Source organism: Thamnophis sirtalis, unplaced genomic scaffold (assembly GCF_051295495.1).
Source record: "Thamnophis sirtalis isolate CommonGarterSnake01/CBP01778 unplaced genomic scaffold, rThaSir2_p1.2 scaffold_3, whole genome shotgun sequence".
Classification (NCBI taxonomy): domain Eukaryota; kingdom Metazoa; phylum Chordata; class Lepidosauria; order Squamata; family Natricidae; genus Thamnophis; species Thamnophis sirtalis.
The window spans coordinates 70,060,439-70,074,854 of record NW_028261383.1 but is presented as its reverse complement, the minus strand read 5'-3'; the positions used below and the strand labels follow the sequence as shown (position 1 = coordinate 70,074,854).

Sequence of the window (14,416 nt, the reverse complement as noted above, 5' to 3'; positions counted from 1 at the left end):
ATTGACATCAATGCAGAGGAACATGTAGCATACATAGAATAAATATCAATGTACAAAAATAATGAGTTTAGCGTTGTAAACTTCTTCACTTGCTTGTTTCGAATAAAATGGTGGAATTATCAAGTTACAGTGAAATATACTACCATACATTCACCACATGTTTGCTTTCATTTTTATTAAAAATATATGACACACAAATTTAACTGCTTGTAATGATGCATGCAAGAATTAAATCCATTAGAGTCTTTAAAAAAATTGAAGTCAGATATACACCAACTCTGAATAAAGCTTACATTTATCACTGGCACATGAAAAACCAAGCAAACACCTTACTCTGACTACCGTATTCCTGCAATGCTCATATTGAAACACAAAACACATAAACAGCATGACAAAATGTGTAACAGTTATATGTTGCTGTGCCACAAACAATATCAAAGAGTATCCAGAAATAATCAAAACCCATATCCTAAACATGCCTTAACAAAAGAATTTCATAATAACTGAACAATGCAATATTAATAACCAAAGCCTTATAAACAGATTTTTTTCAATTTCATTTTTTAAAATTATGGGGTTTGATATAATCACTAACAAATCCTCTTTCCTTTTTCACTATGCTTAATTATTTCTACTTTTAAAGCTTCAAAGTCTTCGAACTAGATTTCTAAAATGCACATCGGTAATGTACTAAGAGGAAACACCCATAAAATGGTTCTTGAAAAGAAAGCTGCTGTACAGCGAATTAATTGTTATTCCTATTATCACCTTGAGTAATGTAGATTCTTTGTCCCTTTCAGCAAATATCAGTTCTTTTGAGTTTTAACAAAGGAAGAGAATACTTACAAATGACACCTTCTGCAAGCCATCCTCGATTTTTCATAAAAATTCTTTGGCTCTGTATAGGTGTCTAAATGCCTCTTTTCCAAGAATCAAAATTCACATTCTCGGCTTTCACATGCTCATTCAACTCTCGGCCACAGAGGAACACCACAGATTAAGAAGCCTGTGATGTAACCAGCATCAAATACTGCATCAGATGAACCCAAACACTCTAAGGGGTTATATTTTGCAAAGCAAAAGGTTTTTTTTTTTTAAGAGGAGGATTAGCAGATGTATAAACCAGAAGCTCAGGATTCACACTGATTTGTCCTTATGCTTTCTGTCTGGTACAATATCGTATGTTTATGTTTAGATTAGCAGTAGAATCCTAATTGAACTCCGTTATCACATTCAGTTTCATTCTTTTTTAAAGCAAGCTAGTGATACAGTTTTAGAATTCACCGTCTTTTTATGAACAGCATAGTACAGTCCAAGCTAGAAAAAGGCCATTGGTCCTTTTATCTCCATGGTAACAGCAGCATCTGTGGAGCCAAATTCTACTGCAAAGTCAATATATAGTGATATATGATCATACAAACAGATAAAATGGAAACAAATAAATAAAAATAGATACAGATAATGAATATTAGTGATTTGAGTAAAAAGATTAATTTTACATAACATCATATTTAAAACAGAAAGGAATTTATATTACTTCAGCAACACTACCACCTCATAATTTTGGATCACTACAACCTATTTATGATGTAGGCATTTTAGGAAGGTGTATTTGTATACATGCTTAATTATGGAAAGTCAGGCTACTGATTACTGGTTTTTACAATAATTGTAAAAAATTATTAAATATCAGAAAATTCCAAATACACATTTAAACAAAAATTTCAGTTCAGCACTCCACAATAGAAACAAAATATAGATCATCATCAATCTCATTTTTGTTTTATATTAACACTGTACTGTATTACATTATCAACTCTTTTGGAACAAAAACCAGCAAGGTTGATTTGTGGTTTTCTTTCAGTAAACATCTTTAAATTACAACAACAGAACTAGTCAGACATCTGAGGAATCACTCATATCCAATAATTGTATCACTACCCGGAGAGAAAGGTATACTTTCACCTCAATCTTAGAATGATTCAGCATTCTTTCAAAATAATTCAGATAGCCTCACCTGATTAATTAATCACTCCCGGTGACCATCTGCTTTCATTACTAAGTTAAAATAATTATATGGACAGCTCATATACATGGATAAGTAATAGGTTCAAGGCTAGCCAACAGGTAAAAAATATTTCAGCTATTAAAAAGTCTTTCAAAGACATGCTTGTTGTTGCATGTTATCTAAAATGATATTTAAATAGTACCACTATTGGAGATCTTGTGATCAATTCCAGTCTGAAATTAGTTATGGGCAGGGGTCGGTTCTGGCTGCTGCCACTGCTGGTTCAATCAGGGACATGCCGCGTGTGTGCATGTGCAGTACTCGGAAAAAATGCTTCTGCGCATGCTCAGAAGCAAAAAGCAAGATGGCAGTGCCTATGGCACTGCTGACAGAACAGGTTCAGGGGCGTGGCAGGCCTAGTTACTACCTACTCAGCTGAACCAGGCCAAACTGGTAGGAACCCACTTCTGGTTATGGGTGACAATCTGGGCAATACCAGTTTCATCTGAATCTATAGAAGCAGTTGAATTGGAATTCAGTTTAGGAGAAAGCATCTTCCACTTCAGAGGTGGATGGAAACAGACAGACCACATGTAACACTCTGCAGTGTCCTCTTTAACTGAGGAAATCATCAGAAAGCTAATGTTGCTTAGCCATCATTTTTATCTGCTGCCTGAGATCAGCTTATTTTACATCAGGAGTGTAAAATGAATCACCTGCTGGCCACGTCCCCCCCCCCCCCGGTTTACGAAGAGGGAAAAGCCACAATACATCACATTATGACAATGTGATGCCGCAAGTTTGGCACCCATGCTTTACATTGTCTATTTCTTGTTTAATTTATTTTGAAGGATACGATCTTTTCACTTTGCTTTAAATTTGCTTTTGGTAACTAGAAATTTTGAAAACATGATAGTAGGTTTTTGTAGCACAGGACAGAATATGGAGATGACATGGAGGTAGCAGAAATTTCTGTTCTAAATCTCATTTCCCATAATTTGGGAATATTTAGATTGAAATAAATTAGGCTGATAGCAACAATTTTAACAAATATTAAGAATGGGGTTTCAGGTTATTTTCTGATCCCTTTGTATATCTTGGGATAACAATTCTTTGAACTAGTCAATTTGAATGTCTCAAATGTACTTTTTTCAAAAGACAACTGGACTTTGTTTTCCTTGAAGATGTTTCGCTTTTCAGCTAAGAAGTTTCTTCAGTTCTAGACCTGAATGACTGAGAATCTCCATAGACATTTAGTCAATTTGAACTCACTTCTCTTTGTGAGGAAAACTCAAAATCTAGACAGAGATTTAGAATTCTTTTCAATATTTGGGGTACGATTAAAGTGACCTTACCTTCAATGAAGAGTTATGCTTTGAGAGACATTCCAATGTTTAATCCGTCACATGTACACTCATTTCTGTACCCAGTATGGGTGCATAAATATATCTATGTCTCTCTATGTGTATGTACATATTTATGCACACACATTGGCAGAATAGAAAATATAAATTGCTGATATAGATTTGACTTTTTTACTCATTAAAAGTTTACCTTGTAGGACCATCCCACATTAAAATAATGAATCATGTCTGACTTCTACTAAGTTTGAAAGCTGTGTTTAGAACTTTCACTGAATTAAAAATACATCTGATTTATTATGGAGTGCTTTTTCATTTAATTCAAGTAAATAATTTCTTATTGAATTCTTTTGGTGTAAGATTGGTAATATGTCTCTGGATCAATCAATGTGTTCAGGATGTTTATGTTCTTGGCTTTATCCCCAATATTGAAATCATTGAAAAGTTATAAATTTAGGGTTTATAAGGGCTGTCTAAAATAATTAGTGTACAAAACAGGAAAGTGAAATTTATACCTCATGGACTGCTAATGAGTGTTGTTTTGTCACAATTTGAATTCAGGGAAGAAATTTAATGAAGGGTAAGAAAGCAGCCTTTTTGTTGGCTACTTCTGTTTGTTGGACCATTTTTTTATTTTTTCGTTATTATTATTACAGTTGTATTATATTAATTTTGTTGCATACATACTTTGTTTTGGTAATTAATACAATAATCATAGTGCTATGCCAATAGTAAGCTATCTGTAATAGTATTACTTGGCATGTTTAACTGTATACATAGGGTCCTTTAGATGACAGAACACATCTTTCAACAATGGGCTATCATTTTGTGATTTTGTGTACAGTTTTAACTTTACTTTTAATTCGATACATATAATTGCATATGTATATTATATAATGTCCTTTAGACTTCTTTTTACATAAAGGTTTGCATTTGGCAGAAACAAACAGAAATTTAAAGAAAATGATTATGAGGTTTTATCCTCCCAAGTGAAAAACTAGTCCATGTTCTTGGACTATTATAGTAAGAAACTAAAATGATTAACTTTTAATCGCTCACTATACTGAAGATTAATTTTCTAGAGATAGAATGTCTTGGTATTCATGCTGTCTATGACCAGGTATGGGCATGGCATTAAAATATAGTACTGCATTATCATTATTATCTAACTCAGTAAGAAAATTTAATTTCATTAAATGATATAGTGTAAACTTCACTTAGGAACCTATTTAAAAAAATAATATTGTGGCAATGGCAAGCTAATTAATTGTACTGTAAGAGTGAATTGAAAGAATAAATTAAGTCAGTTAAAATAGTTTCCTGTTAAAATATTTTTGGAAGAATTACTATGAAGATGCTCAGTTAAATTACAATCTCTTACTGCTTATGCTTTTTCTATGCTTTGAATAGTCTTGTCTTCCTATTTTGTATAAAGTGTATACTGTTATTCAGGATTTTTCTCTCTACCCTCCCTCCCACATTATTAGCCTTCTGCCATTTTAAGGTTATATTCTTCCTTCAACATAGCAGCCCTTTCATAACTTCTCAGAAATTATTCAGATCTACTGAAAATAGATTTTCCCTTCATGCTTTGTGAATGCCCTGTACCTCTTTATTCCTCATGTCATTTGCTCATTGGACCAAATCTTTCTATTGCATAATCCTACAGGCAGGCAATTCTTGATTTGAAAGACACATAAAAGCTCATGTAATATATGCAAATTTTCATACAGTAAAGATCTATTAATGGCAAGAACATAGTCCCTTATATATTTGAAGCATTTGTTGATTACAGGTCTATCTTATCTAATTCCAGAAGCTAAAAACAATGCATATAGTCTATCCTCCATTTTTTCTACAAGGAGGAGGAAAGGATGAATTAAGCTCAGCCAATGAGATTTCATAACTTAAAGGTGGATTTGAACCTCAATCTCCATTTTATCCAAATTACCAAACATTCCGAATCTTCTACATTTTTAAAGCCTAATTTCCCTAACTCTTTTCTCCATTGCTTTTTGTTTTACTTTGCATCAACGAAACAGAGGGACAAGAATTTTCAGTCCAATTAGGCAAGGACGGGCAACTCTATAGCATTAAATACTATTGTTATAAAGTTGAATAAAGTGCATCCTGACCTAAGTTATTTGGCTGAGTTTGATCCTGTTAGTTCCAAGAGTGTCAACAGGGTTCTCAGGGTTAGAAAGTTCAGCCACTCAGTGTTAGTGTCTTATCGTTCCTAGCTAGCCAAACCTGCCTGGAAGATAATGTATATGGTTGAATCTGGGCTATGATAAAAGCATCTTTGAGAGTGGTGGTGGTATCTCACCTCCTCAAGAAGCATCCCTAGTCCTGTCTGTTTTGGGCAACTTCTTCCCTATCTTAACTTTCCCTACAGGTAGCTTTGCAACTTCTGGGGGTCTTGGATGAGGTAGATTATGTGTACCCCTTCAGTTGAGTTCTGGATGGGATGGAAATGGCAATGACAACACATATGACTGACTTCTGGATGGCACCTTGAATGTGATGGAGGTAGTCTCGGTAGCTTTTGATACAAGGTAACAATGGTAACCTTTTGCACTAACTCCATGGGTTGGGAGTTGGAGACACAACATTATGCACTTTTCCTCCAATCTCTGGATTTGATCACAGTTAGTATTAATGTTGTTATTATATATTAGTCTGAACCATGACCCCTTTTGTGTAGGTGCCTCAGATTTTAAATTTCCCCATTCCTGGTTACCATTTACATGAAGCTGCTGGATAAATTCATTCAATAGAATTCAATGAATGAAGTATTATCAATATTCCAATGACACTCAACTGTATAACTTGACTTCTTTGGACAGGTGATACTGTGGAGGTTCTGTCTTAGTGCAAGTCAGGCAGGAGACCCATACTCTAGATGCCATTGGACAGGAATTGTCATCTAGTGGAACCTAGGCAGATTAGATTGTTTCCTACATTTCTGGTATTCCATAAAGCCATGAAATCTGGCTTCAGCAAGTCTTGGGGGCCTAAAGAAATGGATGTTTCCTGTAGAACGTTTGCTGCTGAAGTGATATTTTCCAGTGTGACTTTTTTCTCTTTCTTCCTGTTGGATGATTATTGTTGCTTTGTTATGCATTATGCAATGATATATTATTATATGGTTCACATTTTTTTAAATTTTTAATTTAATAAATGAAGGTGGTATGTGAGTGGCTTTGGATTGCTTGTTGACTGGAGCAACTTATAAATATAGTACACAAACAATTAGTAAGGAACTTTTGTTAATTTAAGATACATTTTATATTTTATTTGAGTTGTAATTATTTTCAGAAGTGTTAATAACCACAATTAAAGTCACTTGATATAACTGAACTTGAAAGATATTAGGTAAGCACCCTTGTAATACTCTTTATATGTATTTGTAAATGAATCTCTTTCATTCAAAGAGATTTGAGTATTTTAGTTGTGGAGTAAATTTACGAAGGTATGTTTTGCCTTTGGTTAAACATTTCCAAATTCATGTTCATCAGAAAGTGGTCAAAGTCTGAACCACATCACCAAGCCTATTTAGTAATCAATGCATGTTCTCATCCAGCTCTCAAAAATATAATTTTGCACATTCTTGCTCTTCTGTAATGCCAGCATGAAGATTGCTAAAAAGACATTTTACATGCATAAAGAGTAATGTTACATTTAACATTTTGCGTGATTAATTTCATCCTCTCTATGAGGCTTTTATTTCTTGCTTGCTTGCTTTTGATGGTTAAGAGACACAGGCAAAATGGAGCATCTTTACCATTGTTATAGAGGAAACTTTTATGATAAAGGTTGCTGCTAGAGGTATTTACAATATGGAAAACATATTTTGTTTAGAGCTCAAGAGAAAATTTCCTATCTGATGCATTTTGTTGGATCCTCCTTAGTTGGAGTAATCCATGAAATAGTTTGAATATTCTGTCCATGCAAAAAATGGGAACTCAGAGCCAGCTGCTGCTTTTTGCTTTTCATGCAACAGCAAAAAAAAAAAAAAGTAGAGGAGAGATATTTTCCTGACTCAGTGGAGACAGCCTCCTCGTGTGGTTTATTCTTGCACCATCCAATAGAACTGAGTCTGCAAAGTTTAAATCCGGTCGCTTCCTGCTGAGATCCCCAGCTTTTCAGACTCATCAATCTTTTGAACAAGATGTGCTATCGATCTCTCCCTGAATACTGAGCTTTCTTTTTTCCTCCTTCATTTAACTTCTGATTTTTTCATTGTTTCTAGATTTAGCCTCCCCTCTGTTGTTTTCTTTACAGGCTTCTCCACGCTGTTCTTGGCCATGTGGAGGTGTGGAGAGCTGGGGTCGGCTTCTCCACACTGTTTAAAAGGATAGCGGAGCTCAGGGAGCTGGGAGAGGTCGACGCCAGATGACACTATGGTGCCCTAGAGGCAAACTTCATCATATTTAGTGTGGCATCAGCTGAAAACTGCACCACTGCCACTAACTTCTTTAAATCCTAATGCAGTCACACATCCCCTGGGGGAATGTGTTCCTGGTTCTTCTCCATCCACAGGATAGCCGTGCAATAGAAGAATGAGGCCGATGCTGCTGCCTTGATGGTCCAGCCCGCTGACTGGAATGTCTTCCTCAGGGTAATCTCCGCCTTCCTGTCATCTGCCTTAAGGTTGTCTGCTACGTCCTTGGCCACCAGAGATGCAGGAGATGCCAGGGCCACCACAGATGGGTCCACTGTGGGTAGCTGTAATGCTTGGGAGAAATCTGGCTCAATATTATAAAAACATCTGTTGTTACTGCCAGGCTTTGGTAAGGCGGTGGGCTTTTCCCATTGTTTCTTCACAATTTCCAGGAAGAGGTGAGGAGCAGGAATCTCCTTCTTCACTACCTTGGGTTCAGAAAAAACTGGGCCCCAAGGCTTTTTTGCTGCAGGTCCGCCCTCTTTATCCCCCTCCCTAGCTCCATCTATCCCCCCCTCTTCTACCTGTGCAGTAGTACGCGCTTTGTGTAGAAGAGACCGGAATTAATTTGGGGGGAAATAGTCCAGTAAATGCCAAAAGCTCCGGCTTGTCACCCTCCTCATCCTCAGACAGGTCAGGATCTCTCTGGGGTTTGTCCCTTGCTACTGAGCCTTCACTAATCAGGGTAGGAGAGGAAGGGTGGCTCACGGGATTGGATGGAGGCTGAGCCTGGAATGAGCTGGCCCTAGGATTCCCACCTTGATCTGGTACTAAGGACGGAGCAGTCTGCTGCTGCAATCCATGTGCAATTCCGGAGGCAATTGCTCTTTCAATAAGATTTTGCAGCCCACTTGGCAGATTATCTACATCCAGAGAATCCCAGCTAGAATTCTCTGGCTCCCCAAGCTCCCTACCCGAGCTTGGGGAGCTAGTGTGGACCTGGGTAGGGTATCCTGAGGATACACGTGGGTGCAGGAATCTTCCAAGTCCATGTCCTGGTCTTCAAGGGAAAGTGGAGGAGAAGGAGACTTTCCCACCAAAATCTCTCTGGGGAATCTGGGGAAACTGGAGGGTGTCCAGGCTGGAACTCACCCCTAATGGAGATCTGGAGTGGGGGGGGGGTGGGGAGAGCACTGAGCCTACCCTGCAAGGCCCTCAGTTTTTCAGCCTGGAAAAGGTCTTTGAGAGGGCCCTGTGCCTCCTCAGTTTGTTCCTCTGGGTTGCACGAAAGGGTTTTGGTAGCCTTTAGGGCCCTGGCAGAAGAGTGGGTCACTGCCTGGTTGAATGTCCCTCCCCAGGGGAGCATGGGGGTGAAGGAGACATTCCCATCTCCTCTGCCATCTTGGCCACATGGGGGAATAAGAAAAATAAGGAAAAAAGCTACTCACCCTCCTTGTGCAGCCTCCTGGCTCTCCCTCTCTTCCGCTGCAACAGTTAAAGGGAAAATCAATTTCATTGAAAGCTGCTTTCTCTCCTTCTGGGCAGCCCCTACCTCAACACCGAGAGTGGTGTGTCTGGGGGCTTCTGCCGAGGCTTGCCTTGGCCCAGGTAGCTTTGCATGCTCTCCTCCACTCTGCGGCACGCTCACAGTTGAAAAAAACATCTTCGCGCTCTTCTCAGCGCTCTGTACTCACTGCGGCTCGAATCCAGTTGCCGAAGCCATTAAAAGGTTGATTGGGGCGATGGGAGGGCCTCTGTGATGGGAATCCCTAGCCTCTAGCCTCCCAATCACAAAAAATCCCAGGGATCGGCGCCACGTGTTTGACTAAGCCGGAAATGGCCGCCACGACCTCAGCGCTCTCTCTGATTCTTAGGATACAAAGTAACACTCCCTGATGGTTAGGAAGGAAAACCACGTAGAGCTACTTACAGGCTTGAGCAGAGCGCTGGATTCAGAGGCTGCAGAGGCAAGGAGGTTCCAGTAGAGATAGAAATCGCAGGAGAGGTTTAAAATATGACTCGTTATTTGGCCGGACTGAGATGAACTGGAGAAGAAAGGGTGGAGCACAGAAGCGTGTCTTCAGCTTTATCCCAAATGGGTGTGTCAATACCCATCCACTGGAGCCTCCTGTCCCTCACTCTGGAAAAGGCAAACTTTCTAGGTCCTACAAGATTTCAGCATCTAAAGGAAGGGACTTGGAACATACCAGTGGTGGGATTCAAATAATTTACCAACCGGTTCTCTGTCCTAATAACCAGGTGGGTAGGCAGGGCTTAGAGGTCATGTGACCGTGTGGGCGTGGCCAACTCAACATTACTCAGGTCGATGGCCGCTTAGCCTTAGCTGTTACAATGTAATAAGGGTTAACCGGAGAGGCAGTTTCTGTAAGCAGGGCAATAAAGATTAAGCTAGAAACAACACTAGAATGTTTGCTTCCTGCCTTCCTTACAGGATTAGCCCTGTAAAGCAGAAAAAAACCAAAAGAAGATTTCTTCCAACAACCGGTTCTCTGAACCTCTTAGAAAGTTAAGAACTGGTTCTTCCGAATAGGTGCGAACTGGCTGAATCCCACCACTGGAACATACATATTTTGCCCAATATGGTGGGATGGGCAAATACCCTCAGACAGAGATAGTCTCGCAAATTAATTTTAAATGTGAAAATCAGCATGTTGAATTGGAAGACAAAGAGATAAGCTATTCCAATCAAGATTCCTTTCAATTAGCAGATATCCTTTATTTTTTACTTATTTACTATTTCAGGTTCTATGGCTTTTCATTCTCCAACAACTTTAGATGTCTTATAAAAGTTATAAAAACAAATAAAACAATAATAAAACCTTACCAGGAATGGAAGCCATTACAGTTAAACAATGTCAACTCAAATGGAAGTTTCACACAATGTCTTGGTCATGTACATAATGTCTGTGTGAAGAGCCAGGTTTTCAAGACTTCATAAGAGACAGCTGTTGATTTGGGATCATTCAAGTGCTGTTTGCTAAGGTGGAAAAGAAGTTTATTCCTTCCCAGTGTAACAGTGTGCAGTGTGACAGAACTTTGACGGAAACAGTATCACTTGGTTGACCAGCGATGAGGTTTACAGCTGGCTTTATACAGTGCCAACCCTGCAAGATAATAGCGAGCAGAGTTCTTGGTTTCTATTCCTTCCATATGGCTTAAACTGACCATAGGAAAAAGAGAATCCTACAGCACTGGGTTCCCCATTCCCAACCTTTGTAGCCTGGCCAGAAGGATGTAATGACCAATTATATGAAAAAGTGTTCAGAGATCAAGAAGAACCAAGATAAATGGTTATTCCACTTCCAATCCAAGTTTTACCAAGTATAATCAATACTGCTTCCATGCAAACACTTTTTCAATTACTTCCTTTCCCCCACCCCAAAAGGAAAATTTGAGACTGTTCGCACATTATCTAATGCTATTGAGTTGAGTTGAGTTTATTGATCTTGTATGCCACCCACTCCCGAAGGACTCCGTGTGTCTATTGTGTTCACCAATGTCTTTTTGAGGAACAACATACCACCATCCTTAAGCTGGTAGAAGACTCTCACTCAGGATGAATTTACCATTACTTGAGCCCTATCCCCAGGCTTAGTCAGCTAAAAGGAGCATGAAACTAACAAACAAGTGGATGGTTTCATAGACCTAAGAATCCATCAATTTAATCAAGTCAGGGGTACACATAGGGCAAGACTGAGCCTCAGTCAACTTGACAGGTCCTGTCAGTCAGAATCTAGCTCAATGGATCCAAGTGAGCTAGGATATTTATCAGATGTCTGGATAATAGTCACCTTATAGCTGACATTTATGAAATAGAATAGAACTATCTTAATGATTTTTCTTTTAAAACATCATCTCCTTGGTCAACCTTTTTATTCGTACTATCAGCTCACATAGCCAGAAAAATAAATTAATAGATTTTGGCTTTCCTTTCCTGTTTTTTTTTTTTTTTTAGGGGGGAGGAGATAGTCTGCCTGCAAGGTGCAAGCCCAGCAAAAGGAATTGTATTATTACAGTGAAATGTTAATATCACTTTATAATACTTTGGTAAGGCCCAGTGGTGGGTTTTGGCTCCCGTTGCAACTGGTACACTACAACAGGAGCTGGGCATGCACCATGGGCACATGCGCTGTGTATGCATGTGCACCCACCACCTGCGACACTCCAGCTGCTTGCCAGAGCGCCGCACAGATGGCGTACATTGCGCATGTGTGCGCAAATGGCCCATTTCCTTCAAATACAGACAAGGAACACGGGTGGGAGGGCGGGCGGGCGACGGGCCCTCCAAAGTACCATTTTAGTACGGTGGCTGCTGTTTCCGGCAGGCACGTGTATGTGCATACCGGGATGTACTGCCTGCAACCCACCACTGGTAAGGCCCCACTTGGAATACTGCATGGAATAGAAGACCTCTAATGTCCCTTCCAATTCTGTTATTCTGTATTCTAATATTTTTGATTACCCAATGAAATAGCTGCTGATGGAACAATAAATAGCTGCTGGTGCTTTTGAACTGCATAAATAATATTAACATTGCAACAATAAATGCATGTACATGCAAATCAGCCCAATCTAATATAAAATGTATTTTAAAATATCCCTTGAAGCTCAGTATCAAAAAATACAAGTGCATACAAAGCTTTGCCAACTCACTAAATCATCATTCCTACAAATACATCTCAACAGTATTAAAAACTGTTGTTTGGTATCCACAGAGAGGCACACAAACTCTAATGAAGATATTTTTACAGGGGCAGGAAAACAGCAGTAACATATCTGGCAGATGTGCAGTTAAAAGCAGCCTTCTGTTTGACTATGAACTTAAATGCTACATCACCTCTTAGCATTGCACTACATACATCAAACTATCCCATCTAAACCAATAGCAGCAGGGATATTGTTAGTTCCTCTTGCTATATATTATTAGTCCCTGTTGGGATGTGCAAAATGTTCTGAACTCACAATCACTTTGGCATTCTTAGTGAAACAAAACACATGTTTTAACTTTTGCTCCCAGTATGAAATAAAATTGTCTATTTCAAGAGGCATGCTTTTAAATGTTCCTGACTATTTCAAACATTATAATTCGGTCTATAGTTTTGGGATTTGGGATTCTGTCATCAGATGAATTCGATAAACCTGCCCTTATGCATACAAAGTTTTTTTCCCTAAGATTCAGCTACAACCTCTTAAATCCAATATTTATGCAATGTATTATGCAACACTACATAACAGATTTAGATCTTGTCCAGTGCCCTGTGATGTTTTTTCAAAACTAAATATTTCCAATTCCTTCAAATCTGCTTTCAAAGAAATTAGATTATGTATCCTTCATAATCTTAATTACTATTCTCTTAACCTGTTCCAATTTTTCTGACCCCTTAAAAAGTACAGAATAACATAGCTCTTTATTTATTAAATTTATATACTGCCCATTTAACTGCCCAGCTATTACTTTTCATGATCTGGAAATAATGTTTTTGTTGGATGTAGTTTAAGATTGCATCTTTTTTTTACAGTCATATCACACTTTATAAAAAAAGTCAGACTTACTACGTGCAAACAGTTAGCATCCACACTTTTTCATTAACACTATTATTAATTCAAGGACTATATACACTCATGTATAAGCCCATTCACACATAAGAAAACCTTTAAATTATAACCAAAATACCATGAAAAATGCACCACTCATGAATAAGCCTATCCCACAAAATTGAGATTTGCATTCTGTCCTATTAGCTATTTATTATTTTCAAGATATTTACAAATCATTGTCTTTATGATCTGCTCTAGAATCTTTCTCTGTATCAGTCTCAGACCAATTGTTCTGTACAGGTAGTCCCTGAATTATGACCACAATTTGACCAGAATTTCCCTAGCTAAGGAAGGTAATTGTTAAATAAGTTGCCCTTGATTTTATGATGTTTTCCCCCATTGCCAGTGTTAAGCAAATTACTGCATTTGGTAAGTGAATCATGTGGCTGTTTAGTGAATTCAGGTTCCTCTGTTGACTTTGCTTGTCAGAAGCTTGCTAGGAAGGTCACAGACGGTGACAACATGACCCAGAGATGCTGCAACCATTGTAAATACATGCTATTTCTGGTGCCTGAATTTTCATCATGTAACCATGGGGATACTGCATAGATCGTAAGTGCAAGGACCAGTTGCAGGTCACTTTTTCAGATGGTCATAAATGAATGGCTGTAAGTAAAGAAAACCCTGTAATTTCCAGGTCCTCTCTCCACCCCTTTTTCAAGAGAGGGACATTTACTTTCTTATAGTCAGACAGTAAGTTCTATAGGACGTCTTTGGAGATTCACAGTCATCTAGGTCATGGTTGTCCCAAAGGAGCAACTTGGGACGAGTTCTACAGGACTTCTTTGAATTAAGCCAATAAAGGATTGGCCAGACTATTAGGAAGTTTCTTTGGTGCCAAAGAATGCACTTCTTTTCATCCTTACTCAAGTAATATGTTATTTGATCATTTCAAGCTTTAATTCTGTCTTATCTTCAGAATTACCTAGGGATCACATACCCACTTTCTAGACAAGATTGAGGAGAATCGTTTTTTGAATTGTTTTTTTCTGTTATTGTTTGTTAACATTTTGTCATCTTCACTGATCTTTTACTCTGGACATA

At 38.4% G+C, this 14,416-nt stretch overlaps 1 protein-coding gene across 10 annotated transcripts in view; it reads right to left on the bottom strand.

The window, feature by feature from the left end:
• Window positions 1–14,416, bottom strand: part of IQSEC1 (IQ motif and Sec7 domain ArfGEF 1) — a 307,267-nt gene that overhangs the window by 194,012 nt on the left and 98,839 nt on the right. The window contains exon 1 of one of the 10 annotated variants that reach the window (XM_014057968.2): window positions 847–1,000. The exons of the other annotated variants lie outside the window; for them this stretch is intronic. Within the exon in view, the coding sequence (XP_013913443.1) occupies window positions 847–869 (23 nt within the window). The 5' untranslated portion in view covers window positions 870–1,000. Of the gene's footprint in view, window positions 1–846; window positions 1,001–14,416 lie in introns of those variants that run through there. 10 annotated transcript variants of the gene reach the window in all.